This window comes from Eutrigla gurnardus (assembly GCF_963514095.1).
Source record: "Eutrigla gurnardus genome assembly, chromosome: 5".
Classification (NCBI taxonomy): domain Eukaryota; kingdom Metazoa; phylum Chordata; class Actinopteri; order Perciformes; family Triglidae; genus Eutrigla; species Eutrigla gurnardus.
Window position 1 is genome coordinate 21,871,059 of NC_139919.1, and position 27,983 is coordinate 21,899,041.

General features: G+C 42.9%; 1 protein-coding gene across 1 annotated transcript in view; it reads left to right on the plus strand.

The window, feature by feature from the left end:
- The window catches only part of diaph1 (diaphanous related formin 1), an 84,328-nt gene extending 57,084 nt beyond the window's left edge, over positions 1 to 27,244 (plus strand). Inside the window, exons 18-27 of the mRNA XM_084009913.1 lie at positions 10,189 to 10,287; positions 10,443 to 10,537; positions 11,088 to 11,189; positions 11,540 to 11,779; positions 12,375 to 12,504; positions 12,649 to 12,772; positions 12,885 to 13,050; positions 13,468 to 13,600; positions 17,768 to 17,857; positions 25,034 to 27,244. Coding sequence (XP_083866039.1) covers positions 10,189 to 10,287; positions 10,443 to 10,537; positions 11,088 to 11,189; positions 11,540 to 11,779; positions 12,375 to 12,504; positions 12,649 to 12,772; positions 12,885 to 13,050; positions 13,468 to 13,600; positions 17,768 to 17,857; positions 25,034 to 25,221 — 1,367 coding nt within the window. The 3' untranslated portion in view covers positions 25,222 to 27,244. The remainder of the gene's footprint in view (positions 1 to 10,188; positions 10,288 to 10,442; positions 10,538 to 11,087; positions 11,190 to 11,539; positions 11,780 to 12,374; positions 12,505 to 12,648; positions 12,773 to 12,884; positions 13,051 to 13,467; positions 13,601 to 17,767; positions 17,858 to 25,033) is intronic.
- The last annotated feature ends 739 nt before the right edge of the window (positions 27,245 to 27,983 follow it).

A 27,983-nucleotide genomic window follows, 5' to 3' on the forward strand; every position in this document is an offset into this window, starting at 1 on the left:
ATTCCTTGCTGCGTGAGTGTGGTTGTGCTTGTGCATATCTGTGGTTAGATACATGCCTGTACATCCTTGTATGCCCGCCTGGCTATCTCTGCCGTTCTCCCCCCTCTTGTCAGTGTGTGGTGAGTGGCGAGATAGTGGGTTAAATTTTAATGGTGCTGCCATCTCTCAGTAGCTTCTGAAAGAGGGCCAATGCAGTCTGACATACTCACTGAGCCGTGAGAAAAGACAAGACGGAGAGAAGAGCAATATCTCGCCAGACACACACACACACACACACACATGCTAGCTAACAAGTCCACAGCACAAACAACAGGTAGAATAAAGAAAATACACAGAGAGTCTTGTGTTACAGTATTTTGGGGAGCATTGCTGTCAAACCTTGAGTTGTGGAGATTGTGGATACGACTGCTCTACTGTTCCTTTGTTTTGCTGGTTCTCTGAACGATGTCAAGAGCATTAACGTAACAGCAAACAACCGTTTGCAATGTCAAGTCACTCTCCCTTTGTGTGTTTGTTGACATAGCTGGGCCAGCCGAGTGTGCGTTTTATCCCGTTAGTGCATGAGAGCATAGCTCGTGGCCTCAATGCCACGTTGCTGTTGTTGCACTGTTAGTGCAGCCTTCGCCCTTTTGAGAGCCGTGTGGATGCAATACCTGTATTCATATTGAGCACCTTTTAAATAGTAAAATAAAAACAAATAACACCCAGGCCAGCCTGCGGGTTGAATGTGTGTGGCAGTGCCAAGATAATCTTTACATTGCTTTCATTTTGCAGAGGCGTCCAACGATGTGCACCACAGCAGTGAAGCCCAAAACATTGATTCATTGTGTGAATATGCCACTCTTACTGTCAATCATTTTAATTACAGAGAATTCAGACCCAGAGAATCCATCCCAGCCTCAGTCCCTCTGGGAAAGCACTGAGGCTGGTCTCTGGTTGGCATGATGTGTGGTCGTACGTTTGAATCTGTGAATCACACAAACACACACACACACACACACATACAGTGTCACTCGCACAAACACGTGCCAGCCTCTTAGCAATATTGTGCCTTGTTCCTTGATTGTTTTCATTTGCCCAACCTCACATAGCAGTCTGATTGGCAACACGTCCCCTGATGGCGCACTAAGCACATGGTGGGATTAGGTGTGTACTTTTGTGTATGTTTGTTTCTTTATTTGTGTGCATGCTTGTGTCTTTTTGTCTAGCCCCAACTACAGCCAATTCCTGAGAGGCCAGCAGACAGATGTTCTAGGAAAGGATTTGCACGTCTGCCTCTGTTTAAATATCTCTTACTCTTGGTTAGTTTATGGTGGATTGTTTTTTTTCTCTTTCGGGGTTGGGGTAAAAGTGATTTCACATACTGGAAACCCTGCAGCACCCCAATGGATCTTTTATAAGCTCCATTCCCCAGGTTCCCACGCAGAGGTGGATGTTGCCAGATCATGGTTGTCATCCCCCCCAGCTACATAGTTTTACTATGATCCAGGGTTATTGATGTATTTTCGAACACCTGCATTAGTCTTTGGAAAGACGCACAAAGGTTCACATACACAAATGCAAAGTGCTCACCATATTTTCAGCAGCAGTATGGATAGCAGGATCCGTATACCTTCTGGTTTCCAATGATTCAAAGCTGTAAATAAAATACACCAAGCTTTGGATTTGCATGTGAATGGAGATGGAGATGACTAGTACGGTATGTTAATTGTCATAATTGAGGCAAATTCTTTCTGGACTGGGTTTGCATATCCGCTTTCTTCTTACTCTGTTGACCAGATCATAATTTCTTTCTCCTCATCCTTTTCTCTCATCCTTTTTGCTCCACAGCCTCTTCCTCACAATACTGCCTCCCCTCGCAATTTCTCCACTTTGCTATTCATCCCCTTTATCTCTCCTCCAGCATTGCTCTCCACATGTCTATTCCCATTTCTCCTTTTTTTTTTTATTTCCTCTTATTTTATTTCCTCCTCTCTTGTCTAGTTTCCTTGGCTTGGTCATATTAACATGTTGGCTGAAAACACAGTGACAAGCAACAGAAAACAGCCCAATCTTTTGCCTCCAGTCAGATTTCACTTTCTCAAGTGTCTATGAGTGTGTATGTCCTGCGAGCGTTGGCTGACATTAGCAAAGGCAAAACTCCCTCCTCCTCTCCGGCCCCCTCCTTGTCTCTGGGCCTTGCTTGAGGGGTAATTAGTCCTAGCAAAACTGGCCCTTGTCCTCCTCGTTGCCACATACGTATGTATGCATGTACATGTGTGTGTGTGTGTACTTGCTCCTGTGTGTGTATGTGCATGTGTGCCAATCTTTCCACCATGTGGTCAAGTCACAATTGCTAATCAGGCCTGCAAGCCTTGCCTGAAGAGACCAAGAAAAGGAGAAAGGAGGGGAGGGGGGGGGGGGGGGGGACTAGGGAGGGAGCAAATGAGTGAGTGCTTTCCTTTGTCCTCATCACTGAAGCAGAGATAAAGACGAGTGAAGGGATGGATGGTTGGAGACGAGAGGACAGAAACTGAGGGATTAACAGGGGATGAGTGTGTGCTCCGCTCCTGCAACGAGCTTTTAACTGTCCTCCATGGCATGACACCGTGTAGACCTCCATTTTCTCTGTCCTCCTTTCATCTAGTTTGCTTTGCATAAGTCAGAATTGCTTGTATTCATAAAGTGCCTCTATATCACTTACTCATGCTGTTTTCCGAGCTCTCCCCTTTTCTAGCTCCTTCTTGCTCCCACTCACTCCCTGCTATCTTTCCATAAGGTAATAATGAATATTTGAGGGCTGCCAGGAGCACAGCACCTAATCCTTTCTGCCCGGGGTAAAATGGGCCTCACGGGGTGCATGTGTGTTACAGTTCATCTAACTTTTTAATTGAGATAGAAACCCAATTTATAAGTTTTCATTTCCATCTTTGTGCCCATGTAAATGAGACTTTCTGCATGGTTGTGCATATGTCATCGAAGCGGTCAGAATGGACAGAGCACTTGACAACCAGGGAAATGTCAGTACTTCTGACTGCATGACCTCAGTTCAAGCATCTGACAGGATGAAGTGAGAAAGTGCCCCCGACCCCTTTGAGTGAAGCTAAGGTAGGGTGGCATACTCATCTTTCCCTAATGGGAATGATGAAACATCAAGTTATTAGCACTTTTTTAATTGCTTCTCTTCAAGGGTATATTAAAATATGACAGATTGTCAGACCTTCACACATAGCTGTCTGTGAGAACACTAATCTCATCAGTGGGTCTACACACGCATACATACGTAAAGTGTATAAGTGGCTGCAAATGTCACTGCGTGTCATCCACAGTGCTATGAACAAGGATCGGGGTTGATGGATACCCAGCGTAGCAGGGAGCGAGCCTGCTTAATGATGTAATTCACTCTCCTCCCCGTAGAGGGAGCACTGTGCTGTGAAGGCCAGTGCAGCGTCAAGGACATTCACACTGTGAATAACAAACACCAAGGGGCCACACAGGCTACCAGAATAACATTACTTACATACTCAGTGAGTCACTCAGTTAGTCAGTCCGCCGCGCACACGCTTTGTGAGTTTGAAGTTTTAACGTTGAAGCTTTGTTTGTGTTTGTGCACCCAATTCAAGGCTCGGGTGTTGTGTCTACTCCAAGGTCACCTCCTCATCGTCTTTGTCCTCCAAACTTAACTTCTCTCTCCCCTTTATTTGCTCTCTCATCGTCTCCGTTGTCACACCTTTATTTGCTCTCGCTCCTTCTGATTTGATTTCCTTCTCTCCTTTACACTCTGTAGCTCTCCCGCACTCCCGCTTTCTCTCCTCCTCGTAATTAGCCAATGTAATTGCTATAGTAAATCTTTTCTGCTGTCCCAAGGAGACTGGCTGATATAGGACTGATTTAATAAGCACACCAGCAGCTCACCTCTACTTGTGTGTGTGCGTGTGTGAGGGGGTGGTTGGGGGGGCTCTGTCTGTGTCCTCTGTTATTTGCTATGGGGATTTATGGGATGTTTGTGTGGTTTCAGCAAGTGTGAATTCGAGTTCAAGGTAGTGCTGTGTCGGTGTGTCGACTGTACTGCACCTTATCAGCAATGCAGGCAGCATACGTGTGTGTGTCTGTGTGTGTGAGTGTGTGTGTGTCTCATCAGTGAAGCCATTACGTGCCGTGTGTGCGTCATCGTTGAAGACCTTCATGGCCAGAAGAGCATAGAGAGGTCAGAATGGCCCTGAGAGAACAACACTGACACACACACACACACACACACACACACACACACAGACCCACTATTTCCAAACCTCTGCCCTCTCTCCTACGTCCACTCACTCCTTCCACCTCTGTCTCCTGTTTGTAACCCCTAAACCATCAGATATGTATACACACACATTCAGTATGTTCTCTCTCTCTTTCACAAAGACACACACTGACAAAAACACACGCACACACACAACTTGGTTTGCGAGATGGAGGGTGAAGGTGATGGAGGGTTTTGCCAGTCTTATGCCAAGTAGCAGTACACCAATTTCTCCAGTGGAGGGCACTGTGGCTTCACACATAAACAGTAACCTCACTGAAGGACCCACACTTTGTGCCTCCTGTAGTCAACACATTTACATAAAAAAGATATGCTGCTGTATGTAACCCTTCACAAAAATATAAATAAATATCTCAAATGTGCTATTTATATTTGTTTACTTCAAATATGTTACAAAAATGTAAGTTCAGTTAACATTGAAAGTATGTGGTATATTATAAGTATAGTTATTTTGTTTGAATTATATTAAAGTGAGGTTTTTTTACATCTGTCATCCAGATGTAAACAAAAGAAAAATCAGAATTCAGAACACCAGTTTGCAACCTGCTGCTACCATGATATTTTGACAAGCCAATTATTTGACAAGCCATTAAACACACTGACTCAAAATTTAACACAATTTATCTGACTTATTTGATTTTAATTGACTGATACAACACGCCTTGTTGCCAACCGTGACAAAGACGTAGAGCTATTTGATGATTTTGAATTTAATCAAATACAATGTAGGGACAAGTTTTGCAAGACAATTAAATAAGAAAATGATGTTTTATACACTGTAACAGACTTATTTTTATAGATTGAAGATTATAAATATTTTTGGCTGCCTCCATTTGAAAAGAACATTTTGTAGAAAAAAAGTGTGGTGCCGTTCAATCTTTGTTAAAAATGTTTGTTGCAGCAGGCCTAGTCTACTAAACAGATGGTAAAGCAGAACTAAATTCTTTATTCTAGATTCTCTAGATATTTTTCGCTATAAATATGGTACATTATACATGTTTAAAGCAAATGTAGTGTGATCATATCCAACTTAGTTCAATGTAGAAAATCTAAGCTGCAGTTACACTGTTAATGCACCAGGGGTGCGCAAGTGAGCACAGCCTTAGCCCCTCCCACAAGCCCTCCCCCGCCATCCCGGCCCTCCCACATCCTGCCCCGTCCCCCCTCCTCACTGCCCCACCCTGCCATCTGGTCCTTTTCAAGCACACGCACACACACAGTCAGGATTTTTTTTTTCTCCCTCATTTCCTTTCACAGTGAAAAACAGGATGAAGGGGCTCTTTCAGACCCAGGTTACCGTGGAAACCCCCTCATTCTTCCTCTGTCAAACTCACACATGCACACACACACACTCACACGTATATGGAGTGACAGAATGTTGGACATTTAAAGTTTAAAGGGACCAAGGCTACAGCTGTCCTTCTGTCTGCCATAGTCGTGGCCTTCTGTTTAGTTTAGACAAAGAACTTTATGCCCCCCTCCCTTTCTTTTTCATTTTTCTTTGTCTCATTCCACATGTAGTACTAATGCTTTAGCATTCTTAAACTTTAAAACCCCAGATCTTTTTAAGTTTTCCTGAAATGTATTTGGTCTATGTTGCTGTTTAAAGTTGGCAAACTATTTGTTTGTGTCTCTGTGTGGTTCTTTGAATTGGGCAACCTCAGCAACTTTTTCCAAAGAACTGCTAACCCCGGAGATATTGATGTTGAAACTATAAACCCCCTCCTCGGCTGCAGTTTAGACAATCTACAGCCCTGGAATGCTGAATGGAAAAAAGGTAGTTGGAAGTTATATAAAGTTAACATGATGCTTTTCTCCTATTTTGCCACCAGAGGGCCCATGAAAAACACATGTGGTGCCATAGATATACAATAGAGTACATCATCTGAAAGCTTTTAGCGGGTTAAAAATAAACTGGGTGCAGGGAGTGGTGATGAGTGGATGAATAGACCTCATGAAAAGACAGGAGAAGAGATTGAAAAGGAGAGAGACTGCTTTCTGGGGAGATGATGGAAACTATTTTTAGAGTTGAGGCTATAGTTCAGAGTGGTCAGGGATGAATTTTTCCTCTTTTGTTTGTCTCTCTCTTTGTCTTCCTATATATCTTGTACCAGTTTTGTTTCTTTCCATCTGTCTTTTTCTATGTTTCTTTCCTTTTTCCAAGCCTGGCTACTCATCACCTTCTCCACCACACATTTTCTCCTTTTAAGGAGTGAGGGAATGAGAGAGTTTGGGAATCGGAGGGAGGGGGGTTGAAGGACACACTCAGGTCTGCTGACTGATGAACAGACTCCTCTTTGTGCAGATGGAGACAGACACACACACACACACACACACACACACACACACACACAAACTTGGTTATATATTGACAGAGACCTCTGCATGACTTGGCTCCTCATGATTCTGTGCACCCCATCCTCCCCCTCCTTTCTCTGCTTTTTTCTCTCTTTCCACTTAATTAAAAGCAGAAGTCCGAAATGGAAGAATTTAGTTTTTCTCTCATGACGCACACATGCTTGTCTGTGTAAACACACACACACACACACACACACACAGAACCCCCTCCACACACATACACACAGACCCCCCTCCACATCATCTCTCAATCGCTCAGTGCCAAGCAGCTGTTGGGGAGACGATGGGGAAGTGTTCCAGGAAAGGAGTGTGTGTGTGTGTGGTGTGTGTGTGTGGCATGTGCGTGTGTTTGTGATTTGTTTCCACAAAAATGGCTCTTCTTTGTGTGACGGTATAACAAAAAGGCAGCTGGAACGATAACACATGTGGAGATTAAGATGTATGCACTCCACTAGTGTGTTCGTATGTGCTTGTGTGTGTTTTGTGTGTGTGTGTGTGTGTGTGGGTGTGTGTGAGTGTGTGCGTGCACGGGTGTGTGTAGCCACACATGTGTTCTGCCCTCTGACGCCTCCTTTCCTCCCCCACAATGACTAAGTGTAACATGGTGCAGTGCCACATAGCCACCACCAGAGGTGCCATTGGCTCACAAATGAAATGAGCTGGCTGTGCATGTGGAAACCACAGAGCAGCCATTTTACAATCTGCACACCAGACCCCATTTTATGAATCAGCCACGATGTCAACATAGCTGCGCCTGATTCCATTGGCTGGAGCGCAGCTGGCACTGTAGCTCTAACAGCATGGATGCACACACACCCTGACCGGCTCTCCATCTCTCTGAGATACACATAACCAGGCACACACTGACCTAGTGGCATGATGCCGTCACTAGGTCATTAGTCTTCTTCAGGATTAACTGGATTGCCAGTCCCTGAGATTATATACAGTCATGATGACATTTCTCTGGGCTGTAGCATGTGGATATGTATGTGTTCACACAGTGTTTATGAGTTTAAGTTTTACTGATATGTTGATATCTTTATTTCTCTCACCATTATCTCTAGATGTATTTCCCCCCAGTTTTATAGATTTCACTGTCTTGAAGAAGTGGATGATTTAAGGTCTTTGTCTCCCTGTTTGTGTCTCTGCCCAAAGATGTTTATTTGTAGATCCTTGTCACTTCCTGCGAGTCTCTTCCGAACCTTTCAGCTGTGACTTGCTGTGTTTGTGTGAAGATATTTGTTGTTTCCTCTCGGACGTCCTGACGGATTTTCCTACCCTGTGTGTGTGTGTGTGTGTGTGTGTGTGTGTGTGTGTGTGTGTGTGTGTGTGTGTGTGTGTGTGTGTGTGTGTGTGTGTGTGTGTGTGTGTGTGTGTGTGTGTGCGTAATGGTTGACTTCCTGCTTTGGTTTCCTGCTCTCAGCAGGGACTGTGGCTGGAGTGTTGGACACACAATAGTATTATTGATTCATGTGATAGTGATATAGACAGCCTATTGTACTTTTATAACACAAATTACATGCAAACGGTACACAAGCAGATTTAAAAACCGATCAGATTGCCCGAAGGTTTGAGTAAAAACCTAAGACACAATTGATGGTTGATTCTGAGAGAGGAGTTTCATAACGCTGAACGCTGATAAAGCTAAGTGATACAATGGGACTTATTTAGGCCACAGTTCACTGACTGACTGACTGTTTTGTCTGTAAGTGTGTGTTCTAAATGGAGAGATGAGGAGCTCATTAAGAGGCCTGGCCTTGTTAACAGACTGTCCGACCGACTGGCCTCTCACATAGAGACAAAGCACTGTTTGACCGGCCATATGGAAGGATGGACAGATGAATGAATGGGTTATTATGCTGTAGTGGCTATCTCTGTCTTTGTCAGAGAAAACGCAAGAGTGGACATATTGTGGGACGAGGTGGGGGACGAGTGTGTGGAAGTGAGGAAATAAGGACACACATACAGTACTGAGTTGTGGGGGTTAGATAAACCTACATTATAATGGATATTCATATTAGTAACACTGATAAATAAGAAGCCATAAATAGGTCCATCTCTACAACAACATCATCGCCGTCTTTGTTTACGGTGTTTACAGTCGTTTCAGTACAGACAACCTTGTGCGTTGTAGTGGAACATTTAAGTTTAGCTTCTGATGTCATTACATGAGGTCATCTTCGACCAGTGGAAAACAGGTGGACTGGTCTTTGATTTGTATTGTTTGTCTGTGTGTTTCAGGAAGAGAGTGACAAAGCGAGACGGTAGACGTGTACTATGCTGTACCAGTTTCCTTGCAGGCTATTTTCCAGACTGTGATTCTTGTTTCCTGTTACTGTCTGGTCTTTACAAAGATAAGACACAGACAAGGACACAGAACATTTGACGAAACCTAAATAATGATTGGAAAAAAGTGGGCAGAATAGTCCTCTATTTTCTTTTTTTTTATCAAAGTGTCTGCTATAAAGACACTAAAGGATGAGGCCATGATTTATTTTAGTATTTTTGATACTGGATGGAACTATAGGGGTAGTTGTATTATTATGACTGAGACATACTCCTAGGCCTTTTCAGAACTGGTTCCATTGTTATTTATATTAGAAAGAGCATGCTGATTATTGTTTTAATTTGGAATTAAAACCATTTTTCAGATTGAGTGTATAAAATGTCTGAAAACATGTCCCAAGAACAGTTTCCTGAATGTCCTTCTTTGACCCACAGTTGATAAGGCATTTCCTTCATTATAGAAATAAAATAATTACATTTATACTGTACTTTCACATGTTGAATGCAGTAGTAGTAATAGTACAAATGAATGTTAAAATGTTGGCGGAAAAAACTGACATCTAGTATCTGCTGACCTTAGACTTGATGTGTCTGTGTACAGTGGGCAATTAGGTGTTCAAACCCATGTGCTTGTTCATCTTTCACTCCTAATTCTCATCCAGTCTGCGTTCACACCCACACACTGACACATCCTTACAGTCACAATCATGACCTTGTCAGTACAAGTTAATGTAACGCATTTCTGTCAAGTGTGTGTGTGTGTGTGTGTGTGTGTGTGTGTGTGTGTGTGTGTGTGTGTGTGTGTGTGTGTGTGTGTGTGTAATAGAATGTACAGCACTGTGTGTGCATAGGCTGATTACAAACTCGAAATGCCTAACAGCTGACAAACGTCCGACCGTATTTACCAGACTCGCACACCAGCGATGTTTTACCCCCAGGGTTACAGCCATTGCATAGCAGTTCCATCATAACCCAAGGCCACTGATACAATAACCCTAACACCTCCATGACACCATACAGTAGGAAGGGAATGAAAAAAGTGCAGGCCGTGCCAAGCCTGTCAGTTTTTATAGCCATCACATAGGCCCTCCTTTTCCTCTTCTCTCTCTATTGCATTTACCACTTTGACTGTCCTTTTTTTCCCAACATTATTTATATTCATAACCAAAGAATGTGATTTCTTATAAAAAACTCTCCTTTCTTCTGTCCTTTTCTGAATATTACCACCACCCTCCCTATTTCTCTATCCACCTCTCCAGCCAAAAAGGAGCAGGATGGCGCAGATGAAAAAAAGCAGCAGCAGAAGAAGAAAGTGAAAGAGCTGAAGATTCTTGACTCCAAGTGCGCACAGAACCTTTGTAAGTCCACAGATGCCCATCTGTTTGAAAGCTTGATGCCCCCACACCAATGGCATTGTGCTAAAGGCCTTCAGTGAAATGCCAACAGTCAAGCATGTTTGATGTAATCCTTGTTGGATTTTAATAAGTGCTGTTAATTGTGTTTGCTCATTCAGCCATTTTCCTGGGATCGTTCCGCGTCCCTTATGAGGAGATCAAGAACGCCGTCCTGGCGGTTAATGATAAAGTCATCACCGAGTCCATGGTTCAGGTACAGAGCTCCGATCTCACACAAATGTCTAATAGGATAAAATGAGGAAGTGATGTCACTTTGGACAGACACGGATGTAAACTGCAACATGATCGGTTTCTGGTGGTTGTAATTCTAGTTTTTTATTATTAGAGATGTTTTATCTCCTTTACAAGAGAGACCTGGCAGCCTAAGATAGGCATCACACATACTTGGACAAGAACACGCAATCCTCAAGTTTCTTCACACATTGAATCTTCAAGGCTATTGCTCGTTATCTCAACCCCAGACTGTATATAAGAGGTGGAAGTAGTCATCGTGATGTCACCCACTAGTTTATGTACTATGGTTTTGAAGACTCGAGATCTGATTTTTTTTTGCTGTTGCCATCTTGGATTTTGGTTGTCAGAATCTTGGATCTTTTGCAACCAGTCAATGGAAGTGACTTTCAAGGGTCAATTCATCTGCCTTTGTGTTTTGTGTAGAGCCATGTCTTGATAAAGGAGGTGTTTGGAACGCATCCAGATCTCGATAGTCATGTTCAATATATTTTGCTCTCGTTGTCATGTAGAGCCTGATCAAACTACTGCCAGGAGCAGAACAGCTGACTGTCCTAGCAGAGATGAAGGATGAATATGATGACTTGGCTGAGTCCGAGCAGTTTGGAGTAGTGGTGAGTAAACATACACACACATGGACATGCATACGAATGAAAACACACACAAAACAGACGATATGTTTTCTGGTAAAAATCCGTATAGCTTCACATCTCAGCTGACTAAGACATGACTAACCGCAGGGGAATCTGTAGGAAATAAGGCACATAAAATTGCTTAAATACAGAGATGTAGTCATACCGTCGTCATTACATTAGACACAGAGATTGTCATGCTGCTAAACACAGATTGCTTTGTTCAACTGTGGGATGTGTGTAATGAAGGAAATCCCCTCAATTCACACACAACTACACACAATCTATGTGGCAACAAGCACACTTGGAATCATCTCTTTTTTTGTCTCCAGATGTCCGGTGTGAAGCGGCTGATGCCACGGCTTGAGGCCATCCTGTTCAAGCTGCAGTTTGAGGAGCAGCTGAACAACATTAAGCCAGATGTGGTGTCTGTGACAGCAGCGTGCGAGGAGCTCAATAAAAGCCAGAGCTTCACCAAGCTCCTAGAGATCATCCTCCTTGTTGGGAACTATATGAATGCTGGCTCCCGCAATGGAAAGGCATTCGGCTTCTCCATATCATACTTGTGCAAGGTAAAATGAGGTGTAGACAGTACACACACACACACATAAATTGATTGAACGCACTGGAAAGACCTTTAGTGCTACCCTTTGTGTAATTTTGGGTCCCAGCTTACCCCTTAACAGTGATCTACCTGCAGTTTTATCACAGTGGCAGAGGACACTAAATCAATTCACCGTCCAGGTCGTTGGCTTCACTTATTTTCAATACTGAATTGTAGACTTATATTCAACAAAAGCAGAATCTGTTCCCATGCTGTGTGATTCTGTTTCATACAGTTGAGTGACATAAAAACACATGTACATAGACAATAACATGCAAAGCCTTTTCAAGACTGGCTTTACATAGTATTTAAATAAAGATATAAACATGTACAGATGGTTCTAAAACTCCTTCATTGGTACAATAATGTGATTATATGTTTATTTTTGTAATAAGGAGTAGGCAGCGTGGACGTGAGTGCATAAATGGTGGAATTTTTCTGTCATATTTGCACAGCCATTTACACATATGTTTAAACAGAAAGGTAGCACATGCAGATATTAAATGCTTTTGATTGGTAGCTTTTTCAGTGTGCCATTTTTTCAAATCAATTCTCCCAATCAGCTGCGTGACACCAAAACGGCTGATCTGAAGCAGACGCTGCTCCATTTCCTGGCTGATGTGTGCCAAGAGCAGTATCCTGAGGTCATGAGCTTTACGGATGAACTCATCCACGTGGAGAAGGCCAGCAGAGGTACATGGGACATCTAAGTGATCTCTATACACCTCCACCCCTACATAGTATCATTAATCACCACTCCTTGTTACACATTGCATGGAACAGTCCATTATAAGCTACGTATGTAGGTGCTTTACATACTTAATGTGTCTCCTACAGTTTCTGCAGAGACACTTCAGAAGAACCTTGAGCTGATGGGCCGTCAGATCAAGAAAATGGAAAAAGATCTGGAAACCTTCCCTCCTCCACAAAATGACAAGGACCTGTTTGTGGAGAAGATGTCCATATCCTCTTTATTCAGTCAAGTGATAGATGTTGTGATCCTTAAATATGATTGTCATGTCTTGTTGAAATCCAGAGATATGGGTTCTATGTTCCTTAACAGCACGTTTTCACAGTTTTGTGGTTACCGCCCATGAGCAGCATGAGAAGCTGGATATGCTGCATAAGAATATGGAGAAGCAATATTCCGACCTGGGAGAATTCTTTGTCTTTGACCCAAGAAAAATCTCCGTAGAGGAATTCTTTGGGGACCTCAACACCTTTAGAAACATGTTCCAGGTATGTTTTTATAAATGATAATGAACTAAGGCAAGTCTGGTCTGCAGGTGTGGTTTTTCAGAAAATCTCATTTTTAAACATACAGTACAAAGACACAAATAATAAGAGTTAAAAAAAGAAGAGAAGATGAAAGACATGTCAAAACAGGAAGAGAAAAAAGGCAGCACACCTGTTTGTATTGACATAATAATGAATGGGAGTGACTCCATTATATTGACAGTTTATACATCAACTGTAAAATTGCCGTTTGGGATTGCTCCCACAGCAGGTAACTTGTTTTACCAGTTACTGTGGATAACTGCGATACACAGGTTTTGTAGTTATGTTTACATACAGAGACACACCTGTCTTCTCGAATTTTAGGAAGCAAACAAGCACAAAATGTCTGATATCCTTTTCTCCTCGTTCCCCCACCAGCAAGCAGTAAAGGAGAATCAGAAAAGGAAGGAGGCTGAAGAGAAGATCAAGAGGGCCAAGCTGGCCAGAGAAAAGGCAGAGAAGGAGAAGGAGGAGAAACTCAAAAAGAACCATCTCCTTGACATCAACGCAGGTCATAATTGCTGGATCATAACAGTTTACCTGTGTGTGTGTGTGTCTGAGAGGGAGAGAGAGAGAGAGATTACACATCTCTCAGTTTGTATTTCCCTTAGTTTCCAGTTGGGGGCAGTCAGAGTCCACACTTTTGTGGAGTATTTGTGTGTGTGTGTGTGTGTGTGTGTGTCTGTGTGTGTGTATGTGTTTGAGTGTGTGTGTGTTTGAGTGTGTGAGAAAGAAAGAACAACCCATCAGTATTCATGGACCGGAGTTAATCTAATGTTGATGACTTGTGTTTTGAAGTAAGCAGTAAACAATAAGCTCCACAGAGAGTGAGGACAAGGAGGATGTAAATAAGAACCATCTGACCTCTTTTCACTCCGCTGGTGAATCGGGGAATTGGGGAATTTGCTTCTGTAAAAGACAACCTAAATCTCTTTATCACCAAAAACGTGTTTCCACTCTTCTATGAGATGCTGTTGCCAGCGGCATAATGTCACACATTCTCACTCTCATCCCCATATACACACAGTTGACACTGAAATCCTGCGTTGCAGGCCCACGGTTCTGCACAGGCACTTTCCCCCTTCTCTTAGACTGTGACCTAGTTTCAGTACATTCCTCCTCACTCTGGCTACATGTTCTCCTGGGACTCCACAGACAAAATTAGCTGGTCTCAGTGTGCTCTGTGTATTTGTGTATGTGTTACAAAATAGCTGTTCTTTTTTCTTCTCTATTGCCTTGCCTATGTGTCGGAGAACCTTGTTTTGGCCAAAGTGTTCCTCCGCTTTGTGTGTGTTTGTGTCCGTTTTGTTAACCTCTTTTACAAACAGTCTTTCTAGCCTTTTGCCTAGTGCTCCATGTTCCAGCTGGCTTCTCCTCTCTTTCTTGCTTTTGTTCCATCACTCCCTCTTCTTTCTTTTTTTTCCTTTCCCTCCGCCTGTCGTTCATTTAAAGGGCACTTAAAGAAACAGCAAGCACCGAGGCTCCACTTGGAATATTTTGTCCTTGTTTAAAGTATGGAAAAGACATTTTGTGGTGGGAAGAGGGGTAGTCAAATTTCATTTTCAGCTTTGAGAGGCATGCACGAATGAAACATAATAGTGCTTCAGAGGTGTGTGTGTGCGTGCGTGTGTGTGTGTGGGTGTGTGTGTGTGTGTGTGTGTGAGCTAGAGATCATTTACATACAGGTGGCATATTTGACTGCCCCTGTACACCGGAGTCATTTAACAACCCCCTATTTATATTCATCTGGCATACAAACACCTGGTTTTTGTTCTGCATTTGTTTATAACCACGATACTGGATGACTACTACACAAAGGTTGTTTTCAGCAGCTAGACTTTCGCACGCTCGCATCTCCTTTGTTCCCTTTTTTTTTCTTTCAGTTACCCACCCATCAACTCACATACCCTCCCTATCTCATGGATTCCCTGAATGTTCTTCTCTCTCACTTTCTGTCCCTTGATAAACATAATATAGCAGTTGTTGGTTGAAGCCTGGAAGGTCAGTGTGTGTTTGCACTTTGTGGCCTTGTCATTCCTGTGAGAGTCAGACAGAGAGACGCTCATCCAGTGCAGCCTCACTATATATGTGCTTCTGCTATTACTTGGCTTTATTTGTCTCTTGAGAAACATGCACATTCAGGATTCAGGGTATCAGACTGCCATTAAAGTTCACATTCACCATCTGTGCTTCAAGTATGACCTCTGCTCTAGTTTGATCTGATACATTCTTTCTACTACTAATGAAATACACTTATCTTTAGAAAGATGTCTTCTCATTTCTACAGCTAGGTGTCAGTACTGTCTGTAAAAGACTGTCTGTGTGAGTGTGGGTGTTATGCATGTGGCTGAGTTTACACTCCCCCCTCACCTCACTGATGCTGTTATGGGAACTGCCACTAGGTGTGCCCGTGCTCTACACAGAGTGCAAGTGAGGGAGTAGTGTGGGGGAGGGAAGGAGGCTAGTAGGGCAACAGATGCTCTCTTGAGGATTAGACTGTGTTGTTGTCTCAGGAGGTAAGCGGGGGAGAGGAGAAAAGCACATGGTGACTGAGTGGATGAGATGGGATAAGCCTGGGTCGCCTGCCTCACTCCAGGCCACTGTGAAAGAGGGGACAGATCATGGCACATTATATGGAATATAGAATATGGGATATGGGAATTAACATGCCAACCCACTTTTACACCTTTTCTTTCTATTTCTATTTCACCTTCATATTCTATGCCCCCCCTTTTTTCTTTTTCTTTGTTTGTAGTTACTCTTATGTTCTCTCTAAAATTTTCCATTCATGTCCTCATCTGTCATTGTGTGAACGACCATTAGGGGTGCTACTGCTCCACACAAGATGCTCTCCTCCCTCTGTCTGTGTGTGTCTGTGTATGTGTGCCAGATAAGATTTGTCAATGTGTTTACATTCAATGGAGATCAGATCCAAAGAGACATCTTTAAAAGCGGATGATATAATGCTATTACACTAATTAATCCGTCTTATGTTCTTACTTGCTTCAGTCAATACCTCGCTGTTTGTATAATGAACTGTGTGTGTGTGTGTGTGTGTGTGTGTGTGTGTGTGTGTGTGTGTGTGTGTGTGTGTGTGTGTGTGTACACAAATGTGTGTGTGCTGCTACCGATCCATTCGATTGTTGTCCTGAGTCTGACTGTGCCACCACCGTGTTGAGTCCATTTCAATAGTTATTTTGTATTGAAAGTTAATAATAACACTATTAACTGTATGCTTGTTCCACAGCAGACTCATGTGAATTTAAAAGTCTCAACAAGTGAACCCAATAAGTGTTTTTCCCCCATTATTAGCCCCGTTTCTAATAACTAACTAAACATTGTAAAGCTTCCTTGTGATAAAAAGGACTTGTATATGGCTTTAATGTATAGTGTTGCCCTAGGCCACACTCACACAAAACACTTAAGAGCTGTATGTATGATGCTGTATGATGCACTGGCCCTGGGGAATTCAGGTTTTAGTTGGGAGTTCACTGTTTTATACACAGGCAGGTCATTGTTAAGCCCCTCTATCGCCTCCGGTACATATTCATAAATAGGTTTGTGTATCTGTTTGCTTCCACCATACGCAATTACGTCAACCATGTGATTAGTGTGAGTGGAAATGTACCAGATGTGTTTCCCCCGGAAGGAGAAACACATGGCCTACATATTTCTGGTCTCTGTGTGCAGTTCCAGGATATGGACATTGAGGGGTGTATGTGAGTTGTGAAAGGTCTCTGGAGTGTGTGAGGGAGACTTTCTCTGACGTGACAGGCGAGACCACAGGCCATCTGCTTCATGGCTTATTGCCAGATTAGATGTTGTGTGGGTGTGTGCGTGTGCGTGTGTGTGTGAGTGTGAGTGTGAGTGTGAGTGTGAGTGTGTTTGGGGGTTGGGGAGGTGAAGACATAAACCTTTAACCCCCAACATCACAGCCCCCTGTTCCAGACCCCTCTGTCTCCTTTCAGGTTAAAATAGACATAATTAAAACCAGCTGCCTGAGTGCTGAGATGTGCCACTGAATCCTACCCACAGAAATCTTTACAAATGCACACACTAATACACACAGCAGCATTGCCCTGGAGTAACCACCTAGTTTGGACTTCCTCCCCTGATCTCTGATTTAAGACCACCAGACAAACATGGATGTAAACAAACATCAAGACCCAAGCTGTACCTGTACACATGCATGATACAGTGTTCCTCTCCAGTCAGCACCCTTTTAACTATAAGCCACAATTACACATTCATGTAGTATTTAATGATGATGAGGTGGTTTGTCTCTGTGGGTGTGACTGTGTTTTTGTGTTATGGAGGTTACCTCCCAGAAAGTGCAGCGTGTAGCCCCTAGCAGAGACGGTAGCTGAACTAGGTCACTGCCTATCTGGGTTAATGTAGCTAATTTTCCAACGTGGCCACGTGGCTGGTAAATAATCTCCCTGCCCACGTGTGTGTTGGTGTGTCTGAGAGAAACAGCCATACGTAGAGGGTTTAGAAAAACCACCAATCTCTCCCCTGCTGTTGAGAATAAAAATTACAAGGTTGTATCCAATTGGCATAAACTGGTTATTATAATGGAGTGGCGTGTGTGTGTTACATAAATAAAAGTTCAATCTGTGACTTCACATGTTTATTTTGTCCAGCGTTTGTTGATGCATTTTTGATTCTATGTTTACAGAGGGTGATGAAACTGGTATCATGGATGGCCTGTTGGAGGCGCTGCAGTCCGGTGCTGCTTTCAGGAGAAAGAGAGGACCACGGCAAGCAGGTACTTATATACAAGCAGAGTAATTTGTCTTCATAAACATGCAGATGGTTCAAAGTGTCATGTCTTCCTTGATTTACAGATTTCTTTTCCCATCACGCACACTATGCTGAGACACGTGGAGCATATGAGACTCATTTGTTCCATCTCCTGCCTCTCTGTCTCTATCTTTCTGTCAGCACACAGCAGCAGATTTGTTTCTGTTTCCCATGTCTCTGTTGCATATGTTGCATGGCTCAGAGACTTTGGGTTGTGTTTGCATTCTCTGGCTAAGGTTATAGGGGGGCAAAGCAAATTCCACCAATGGCTGGCACAATAACAGAAGAAGAGGGAGGGTGCTAAGAGGAGGGTGTGGGCAGCCAGATACTTTAGAGAGAAACAACTGCACAGGGTGTGGTTGTGGAATAGGAAAATATAAGAGGAATATCAATTTAAGGAGGATAACCAGAGTGTGGTAAGAACGTTTCAGGAAGTGGCATAAGTGAATAGTAGGCCACACATATTTGAAGAACTAGCTAAAGTATGAAGGAAATACAAATCTTCAGTCCCCCTTCACTCAAAAATGTGTTTTACATTTTGTTACTTGCTTCACGCAGAATGTTGCATGAATCTGCTAAAGACGAGGAGAAAACGCTCACCATTAATCTGAGTTTAAACGTGCACAACTAGTGGAGAAACTAGTGTGATGTGAAGAATATTTTTTCATGTGATTTACATGAAAATACATGAGGAAATCTATGGTATCGAAATCATTCAACTCGATCTGTTTTCCATTTTATCTCGGAACCCCACAATTGGAACTCAGTGTTTTCATTACTGGGCCAGCCAAAAGGCCGTGTACTGTATATGAGGACATACTCTGGAGCACAAATTCAGTCTGGATTGATTTTCATTCAGGCCATGTTGTTCAGGCTGTAAGCTCTTGGAATCAGGCCAGTAATCTAGTTAGCTACTTATTCTGCTGTGTGTCCCACTGCCCACTCCAGTTCACTTATCAAAGAATGGAGACTAGAGTATTTTTCTCTCTCTATTTGTTTTCTGTTTTTGAAATTGTATCTGTAGCACATTTTGTGGATAATATGTCCTCGTAAGACCATACTAATGAGCATGAGGCTGTGAGCTGTTAGCATAGTGCCTTTGTAATATGATACCTTGTGTTAGGAAACGTGTGTGTAGCCATGTGAGTAGGGAAAGTGTCCGCTGCCCATTAACTGAGAGAGAGCCTGTGTGTGTGTGTTCACATGCACTCATGTGTGGGTTGAGTATTCACACATAAGAGAGGCTGGGGAAGAGTGTGTGTAACTCTATACCTCCCTCAATAGAAGCCAGATGTGAAGCTCCAGAGTGGAATAGTGTAGCGCCGGAGGATAGACTGCACACTTTCTTTCTCTTTTATGTCGTTCTTTCTTGCTGTCTTTCATGTTTCTTCCGTTCAATCACTGAATGCATTTATATAGCCTGTTAGCAGTAATTGTCCACAGCAGTTAAACGGGGTTTGGAAGAAGTAATAAACCCACGACACTGTTGCAACCCTAAGTCACGCTGAGAAAATCGGCAAAAAGGTGCAGCGAACTTCGTCACCGCTAAACTGACTGGGAAATGGAGGGAGAAGCATGGGAAAGGAGTGCTGTATTAGAGAAAATGGGGCCCACTTGAGTGCTCAAGTCAGTCACCCATAATACTGTTTGGCCACCTACCACTCCTAACAGGAAATACCTTAACATGTGTTTGAAAGAGAGAAAGAAAAGCCTTCCTCCCTCCACACACTTGTCTGTGGTAGGAAAGAGAGGGGAAATATAAATGGCTGTATGTGTCACATCTCTGCTCTGCGTCTCCTCCCTGTCTCCTTTTTTCCTTCCGTCCTGTCATTTTTTGTTTTCTTTTGCCAAAGTTCAAGGTTTTCCATGGTGGATGTGGAGGGTGTGAAGCCCTGCTGTGGTATTTGGGCAATCTCAGCTTTGTTAGGAGTTTATATTTTCTTCACTTATGTTTAGAGGCCGCTCCTTTTCAGTTACCCACTGTGTGTCGTACACCCAGGAAGTCCTCTGTGACTAGTTGGCTGAGTCAGAGGTCCTAATTTAGTGGCGGTGAACTAGGAGGAGGCACATCCTGCCTCTGGCTCGACTGATACATAGCTGACATCACTGGGGTCACAGACCCTTAGAAACACTCCTCTGTCCAGCTCATGGATGAATGCAAAGTATTCTAGTGTTAACTCTGTAACGTGTAATGAGTCGATGTCATTTTCTGCGTACAGAACAGAAAAGATATTTAGATTTGAGGAAAAGTCTGACTTAATTTGTTCTGTGGTTGTTATATAGGAACAATAGCTGCAGATGAAATTTGTCACTAGCACTGAGGCCAGTTCAATCAGTTGCTTATCTAATCTCATTTAATTGCTTTTCAATGCAGTTAAAATACAATTGATCTGAACTCTGTGTCCAACGGTATTACTGATCAGTTGTCATGTAATGACTGTGCAAACACAAAACAAAGGTTCATCCACTTGAATGATCTATAAATAAGTAAAGCGGTAGTGGAGGGGTCATGATTTATCTTAGCATACAACGTAGCAATGAAGCCATCCATTAAAACAGGGTTTCATTGCCTGACATCCCAACATAATCACTGTAATGCATTAAAACAGGTGCTTAGGCTAATCAAGTCTGAATTCAGGTGTCTGAGTATTGAGCTTAGTTTCCAGATGCCCATTTCACATAAGACATAATACTGCAGGGGTATTAATATTAAATTGAATAATGCATTATATAAAGGTTCCCCCAAATGTGAAAAATATCTACTTATTATCATGTCGGTCAAAACACCAGTGAACTTTTACTTTATGTCCATATGTAATACACAGAGAGTTACCTTTCAAAGTCGCCAATCTAAAGGTAACACTTGTATTAACTTTCAATGATATTATAGATGCGTTACGTAGTTTTCAAATTATGTTTTTAGGATGCTATGTGTAACCTTTCTAAATGTGTGGATACAAAACGGCACATACATTTGTCATGTCAGGGTCTTCATTGTGTGAAGTGTGTCCGTCCGTTCCCCTCCTCCTCCTTTCCTCTCTTCACAGCTGTGGCGACTAAACGTCACCAACTTTGTGTAAAGGGCCTGTTGAGTGTGTTGTCATGCTTATTGTGCCACAACATTGTGACTGAATGGAAAGCCACGAGGCAGCGGAGGCTATATACCTCCTCACCTTTGACCTACACCCCAGCTTTCTGGTTGTGTAGAATGAGACTGAATGGGGTCCCCTCAGCTGTCTACCCTCAGCTGTCTACCCTCAGTTGTCTACCCCCCCCCCTCCATAAACACATACAGACAAAACACACACACCAGATGCTTGCATGCCGATACAAAGGCACACATAGATGTTTGCATACCAACACATACACCCAAACAGATATGTTACGTTCCAGAGGACAGACAGCCTTGCATAGTTTTTAAAACACAATCACACTGTGGCTCTCTGCTTGACTAAATTGTGGTCTGTCTCTGTCATTTTGTATGAAAACAGACTTGTCACTTTGGCTACATTAGCCTATTTTACGCATGCATCTGTTTAAAGTAATTTAAGGGCACCCGTGTGTAGAGGAATGACGTGTCTAAACACTCACTATAGACCCATCTGCTGGGTCACGACCCTTGCCAGAACAACCAATCACTGTAGCAACGAGCTGACAGAGCACCAATCAGAACAGAGAGCTGGAGATAAAGGGGATAGCAACAATAGAGGCACACGCTGGCCCTGCAGACGGTCCACTCCTACAACAAAAAATAAAAAAAGCCCCCTATAGAGATCACTGCTTTCACAGATGTTCACACAAACAAAGACACACACACACACACACACACACACACACACACACAGGAGGAGATGATTCAGACCAATAGGAAAGCACTCATCTATCATGTCATTACTGAAGCAGTGGTGATGTCACATGCATACTAATCACTGAGACAATACATGCCAGTAAGCCACACATATGCACCAGTTGAGCCCATTCGGCGACATGAAAGGCATCCTTGCACATCAATACCGACACACGACACAAGCCACTAGTGGTGCTAGATGACGTCACACTTTCCCACAGTCCTTCAGTGCAGAGCAGCAGTGTCTATTACGCAGCCTAGCCAGAGGAGGGCGATCCAAGTCCCCGTTAAGATGGAGACACTGATGGAGGTCCAGCCTACATCTGCAAATATACCATCATGCTAGGTAGTCCCTGGCACTGTTAGCATGCTGTCATGTGACCGGGGCTGTGCTGCAGCTGCTGTACTGACAATAAGCTTAGAGAATAAAGATGGCTGCTTCCTTGTCAGCCGTTAGAATCACACCATGCAGAATTCCTGTTTATTAAGTGACAGGGTGGGCATTATCTGCGATCCGAGAGGAAGTGTTAAAGCCACTGAGCTGTTTCCTATTAGCTTCACATCTCAGGCTGCGCTAAACCCACATGACTGCAAATTCTCTCATCACTCTGCTCCCTGTTTCTGTATTTTTCCCTCCGTAAGGTCAGCACACACACACACACACACACACACACACACACACACTGTACAACAAAGCGCTCCTTCCTTCCTTCATCAGGCACTCATTATTTAGTCTCCTGGACTGTAATGTGTTGCAGATGATGATTCACTTCACTCTTTGTGCCACTGATTGCCTTCAATGTGCAAAAACACTCATTGAAACTTGTGCCCACCAGTAAACAAAGCCCCAAAAGTCTTTGTTGTGAGTCTCATTTCCTCCCGCTGCACTAGGCTTCATGCCAAGTCCATGGATCATTTAGTCAACATCACAGCTAGTTTCTGCAGACGCTTGCTGAGTATTTCCTATGTTTGTAGTGCCACGTATTAAAGGGGTACTCCGGCAATTTTTGTACTGCACATCACAAGGTTGAGAGGCTCGCGAGGGATGGATTTGAACCATAAGAGGGGTGCAAATCGAAGCAGCAGAGGCTGGGATATCCTGACTTTTAGTCCCCAGCGTGGGTCAAGTTCCCAGTTCTCAGGCTTTAGACGGCTCCTTCCAGAGCCACATGACTTATTTAACAACTGTCTTTAATGTCCGCAGAAGAGAGTACTTCTTTGTTGTGTTAGACTCATCTGAAAGCTACGAGCTGCAAGATCATTCCATTTCATTTCCAATGGATGGTAACTTGGCAATTTATTAGCTTATCTCCTTTCCCCCCAAAGCAATCCTTTAAAGAATAAGTCTGGTGTGTTCTTAATGTGACAAATGCAATATTAACAACCTCTTTTAGTAACATTAACTACAAACTTAGGTGCCCAGCTGTTCTAGAAAACTATTTTGCATGTTAAAACAATAGTATTCTGTACATGATATATGTACTTCTTTATTGGATGTGTTATCAATGCAATGTGATATTTGAAACATGTCTAGCAGGTGGTTTATTTGCTTCTGAGGCTGTTTGAGTTCATGTGTTTAAGCTATATTTAAATCCTGAGAGAATTTGCAAATCTTATCTGAGAATTCTCCTGTCATTACTTTGATCTGCAGGTTTCTGTCTAAATACATTTTTCACCTATGTTGCATCCAATGCAACAACGCTCTGATCCTGAGTCGTATCCCCCTCTCTGTCTTCTCTCTCAAGAGGCAACGGAGGAGGATGAGAGGAGAGGAGCTGGGTTGACAGCCTTTGAAGAGCTTTTCTCTGCGGGTTGGATTTTTTTTTTTTTTTTTTTTTTTTTTTAGAACAAGCTTAGCACAGTACGCATAGAATCCCACCCGCGCTGACGCACACTCTGTTTCTCGTTTTTTGGGTCATTTGCATAATTTAGTTAGTTTATGAGAAAGGGTGTGTGTGTGTGTGTGTGTGTGTGTGTGTGTGTGTGTGTGTGTGTGTGTGTGTGTGTGTGTGTGTGATGATAATTTGACACCCCAGCTGTCTGTGCTGATCTGCTCAGCTGAGTTTTGCATCTAAAGAAGAGAAGTAAACTGTGAACGTGACTAAATCTCCTCTTTCTTTCCAGACTCAATTGTGTCTTTGTCCCAACTAGTTCTGGAGACCTGTTAGGTAACTTGTATTTGTGTGTGTGGTTGTTATTTTCTTTTGCTCCATCAGAACCATGTGTTCGGTTTGCTGTTTGTGTTACCGTGGTTCGTTTGCATGTGTCTTGCTCTTGGTTTGCATCGAAGACGCTCGTTTGATTGTCCTGTTTTTTTTTCTTCACATTAATCAAAATGTGTTGATGATAACAAATGTGTCTCCTGTACTGATGTTAACCCTTTATTCATCACGTCTGAGTTCTGAACATATACATCAGACCAGCCAAACACACAACAAATCTCCCACTGACCTATATAATTCAAAATGGCCGCTGCTGCACAGCAGTCCTCCCACACAGGAGAGTGAAGAGTGGTAAAGGATAGAGAGATCTGCGTGTGCGTGTGCGTGTGCGTGTGCGTGTGTGTGTGTGTGTGTAAAAACTGAGTAAGCAGGTGGAAGAATAAAAACGCCAGCATCCTTTAGGGCACAATCTGTCACACTCACTCTGTTTCTGTGTCCCTGTGCATCTCTTATCTTTCCTCACTGCATCTACTGTTTTTCTCTGATCTATTTCTCTCCTTCCTTCCATCATTGCTTCCATCTCATCTCTCTGTCCTTGTTCGTCTAATTTCCAGTCATCTCTGCCCCTGTAATCTTGGGATGAATAATGCCGCTCTTCGTGGTGTCTCACCCTTCGTTTTACCCTTTCCTCCTTTGCGTTTCCATACTCATCCCATCAGCCCCACTTCCTCTTCATATCAATGTCTCTTATCCTTCGTGATTCTTTCCACTTTGTCAAGATCAAGTTGAGTCTAATCTGACATTAGCAGTGCATTTCTCCAGATGTCGTACTAATCCACGTACGCAGCCACACCATTAAACCGTTATGGTTCACTGAAATATATATCTGTGTATTTCAAAGAAAGAGAGCATCCATGTTGTGTCTTATCATCCAAAACATAAGGCCATGGTGTTCTTGGAGGCACAGATTTGAAAATGTTGAGTACCTGTCTAACATTTTTTTGCACGTACATCAGATGTGTTGCTTCATGGCATGCACTGACATCTGTATGGACTTGTTACAAACTTGACGTCTTAAATATTGTGGCTCCTGCATTTGTTTGTCTCACTCTCTCGGTCTTCTCTTTCTCAGCCAACCACCGACGAGCTGGCCAAGCAGTGACCAACATCCTGGCCAAAGAGCTGATGCAAGAAGACACACCTTCATCGAGCAAACTGCTCGCGAAGAAGAAAAAGACGGAGGAGGACGAAGGGCCTAAACTAGAAGGAGCGGAGTCGTTAGAGGAGTTACTGGAAGCTACTCCCTCTCGGTCTAGTTAGATACCCAGGGCAGAACGTTTTCTTTTTTAACACGGTCAGTGATATCCAAACGTAGATGCATTTCATAGCCATTCCAGGGGCCAACATCAATCTGAGATTAGCTCAAAGAAAACAGGACCATCGTTTAAGGTAGCGTTGACTGCGCCTTGTGGAAGATCAGAGAGTGGCGAAGGATAAAAGGCAGGGCTTTCACCTCAGCCACAACTCTGTGGATGTCCCGCAACAACCTTTTGGATATTTGCCATCGTCATAAAGATTGAATTGTTTCTTTACCATGTGCACATATCTGTTACAGCATGTATTTTTGTTTGTTTCTGCTTGACTTGATTCACCTGTCATTCAACAAAGGGCATCTTGAGCGATTCCAAAGACTTACTCAGGAGGGATCCACACTTTTTTGACATTATTTCCAAATTCCAAATTTAGATTGGGAAAGTCTGGAATTAGGCACGTCCTGCAGCTGGATGTTCTTGACCAAGGCCACTCTCCCCTTGTTCCCCTTGTGTTCTGTTTTTTACCTATGTGACATATTGCGTCATTATATTTGTATGATATACTGTATGTTACTGTTTGTAAATGTTAATCATTTTTGCTGTGTTCCTGAAAGAAAGTGCCAACCAATACAAATCAAGTCTTGTCATTTCACTCCCAGGTTTAGTACAGTCACAGTTCACTGGGCTGCTGTATGCACCGTCTGACAGCAGTCATCACCTGGGTGTTGTTTTTTGTGGGGGGGGGCGGGATTTATTCTGGGATTTTTAGGTTTCACATGAGTTACCACACGTGCCCACAACAGTCACATGAAGAAAGTCTGTCTTCATCCATGAACATGAATATATAAACTCTAGAGGGAAGTAAAGCCTGGAGGAGAAAGTTCTCCCATAGCCAGTTAAACCAAAAAAAACATTGCTTTTATAAAAGGGTGTTACCATACAAAATCTATCCTGAGCGGTTTACATGCCTGTGTGTTTGCGAATGAGTGTGTGAAATAAGCCACCTATATTTAGTTTTGTGTGCACGTTCGATTTCCTACAGTGTCTTTAGGGTTGAGTGCATGCGTGCCTGTCGCCCTCTGTAATTACTGCGTGGTGCCCGCCATGCCGTCATAAATCCTAGGTTTCAGAAATGGCTTCGGTTTTTCTGCTGAGGATATGGCACACTGGAAAACTGCCCAAAAACTGCTGAGACAAGCACGTGTGTTTGTGTTGCTCACCCACTTTCCCTCCCACTGGACTGCAACAGTCGGCGTTGAATGTCGGGCCTTGTTCTCGCTTGTATTCAGTCGCCATCCGCAGACGTGTTGCCATGATGCGGTGGTGTAACATCTGACAGGAACCCTGAGAGGTGATGTCAGCTGCTCCATGCAATATTTATAACTATGCAAACAATAATGTTCTATGTACTCCGGCCCCGATACCGAGCGAGGATCATCAGGATTTAAAAACTACCTACCAGCCTTTATCAACCCACACATTCAGGAACAGTGCCTCAGTTTGCCTGTGATTGAGGAAAACCTTGATGAATCGATTATTAAACGACGTAAACAGTAAGGAGGTTCTTCAGGTACAGAAGGTGTAGAGATCCTTGACCTGATCAAGTGCTGGTGCTGCATATTAAACCAGTAAGACAGAATAATTAGCTCCCAAGCACAAAATACCTTGTAGTTCAACCGTTCACTGTTTTATAATTTTGCCCGTCTCTTAAGGTGGACAGTGCCAGGTGATCGCATGTGTACGATACTGAAAGATGGCCGTTTTCATCATCAAAGAGGATGTTTTTAAAACATGAACGGAATATCACAACATCACTGGAATATTTGTTGTTTTCTAATTTTAGTCATTCCTTTTGTTCGTTAATTTTTTTTTTTTAAAGAGATTGTTTTCTATATGAATTTTTACGGTTAATTATTTTAAGGTATGTGAATGATGAGACGGGATGTTTTTTTGCTCTATGTATACAGAATAATGCACATAATCATTCTGTTTGCTACACAGAACTATTAAAAATGTCTTAAGTAATTTAATGACACGACCACCTCGTTCTTTTTCGTGGTGTGCTGGAAGTCATCTGTCAATGTGATCCAATGTCCCTGTGTGTTATCTTTCCAGTTCACTTGTACTTCTGTAGTTTTGCCAAAGGGAATACTTTTTGAAGCACATTTCTCCATACTAATCCCCCCTCCCCTCCCTCACTCTCATGTAAACACATTTTACAGTGAACACTGTCTTGCCAAAAGACAGCAGAAGAATTAATTACCAGTTTAATTTGCTAGTTTTGCAGATGTTCCAGGGTTTCCAGACATTTTTCCAACGTTGATTGCCAGTATTAGACAAACTGTGTGAGAGGGAGAGAGAAGAACAGTCGACGCCTTATGCTGTTTTTGTCATCCGTCGGTCAGCCTAAGAAATAAAAAGTTTAACTGAGGCAAGACTGTTTGAGATTTCCTGTAAATTCAGATGAAACACAATTGCTTAGGTCATCAGATTGTGTCTCCATCTCCTTGACAGCAGCATTGACTGAGGAAAGTTTGCGAACATAAACAGTAATAAGTCAGGATTTGTACTGATGTCCTCGGAATAACCTGCTCTACGAAGCTGCATGCCCCAAATAACTAGAGAAGTTTCCCTGGTGTCAATATTGTGTTAAATTGATTCCTTTCTCCCAGCATCTTCCCTTATGCATCTCCTCAATATTTCTTCTTTCTCTGGCTGCAACTTTTTCAGACTGAAACCTTTGCATCTGCTTTTTATTTTCAACAGAAA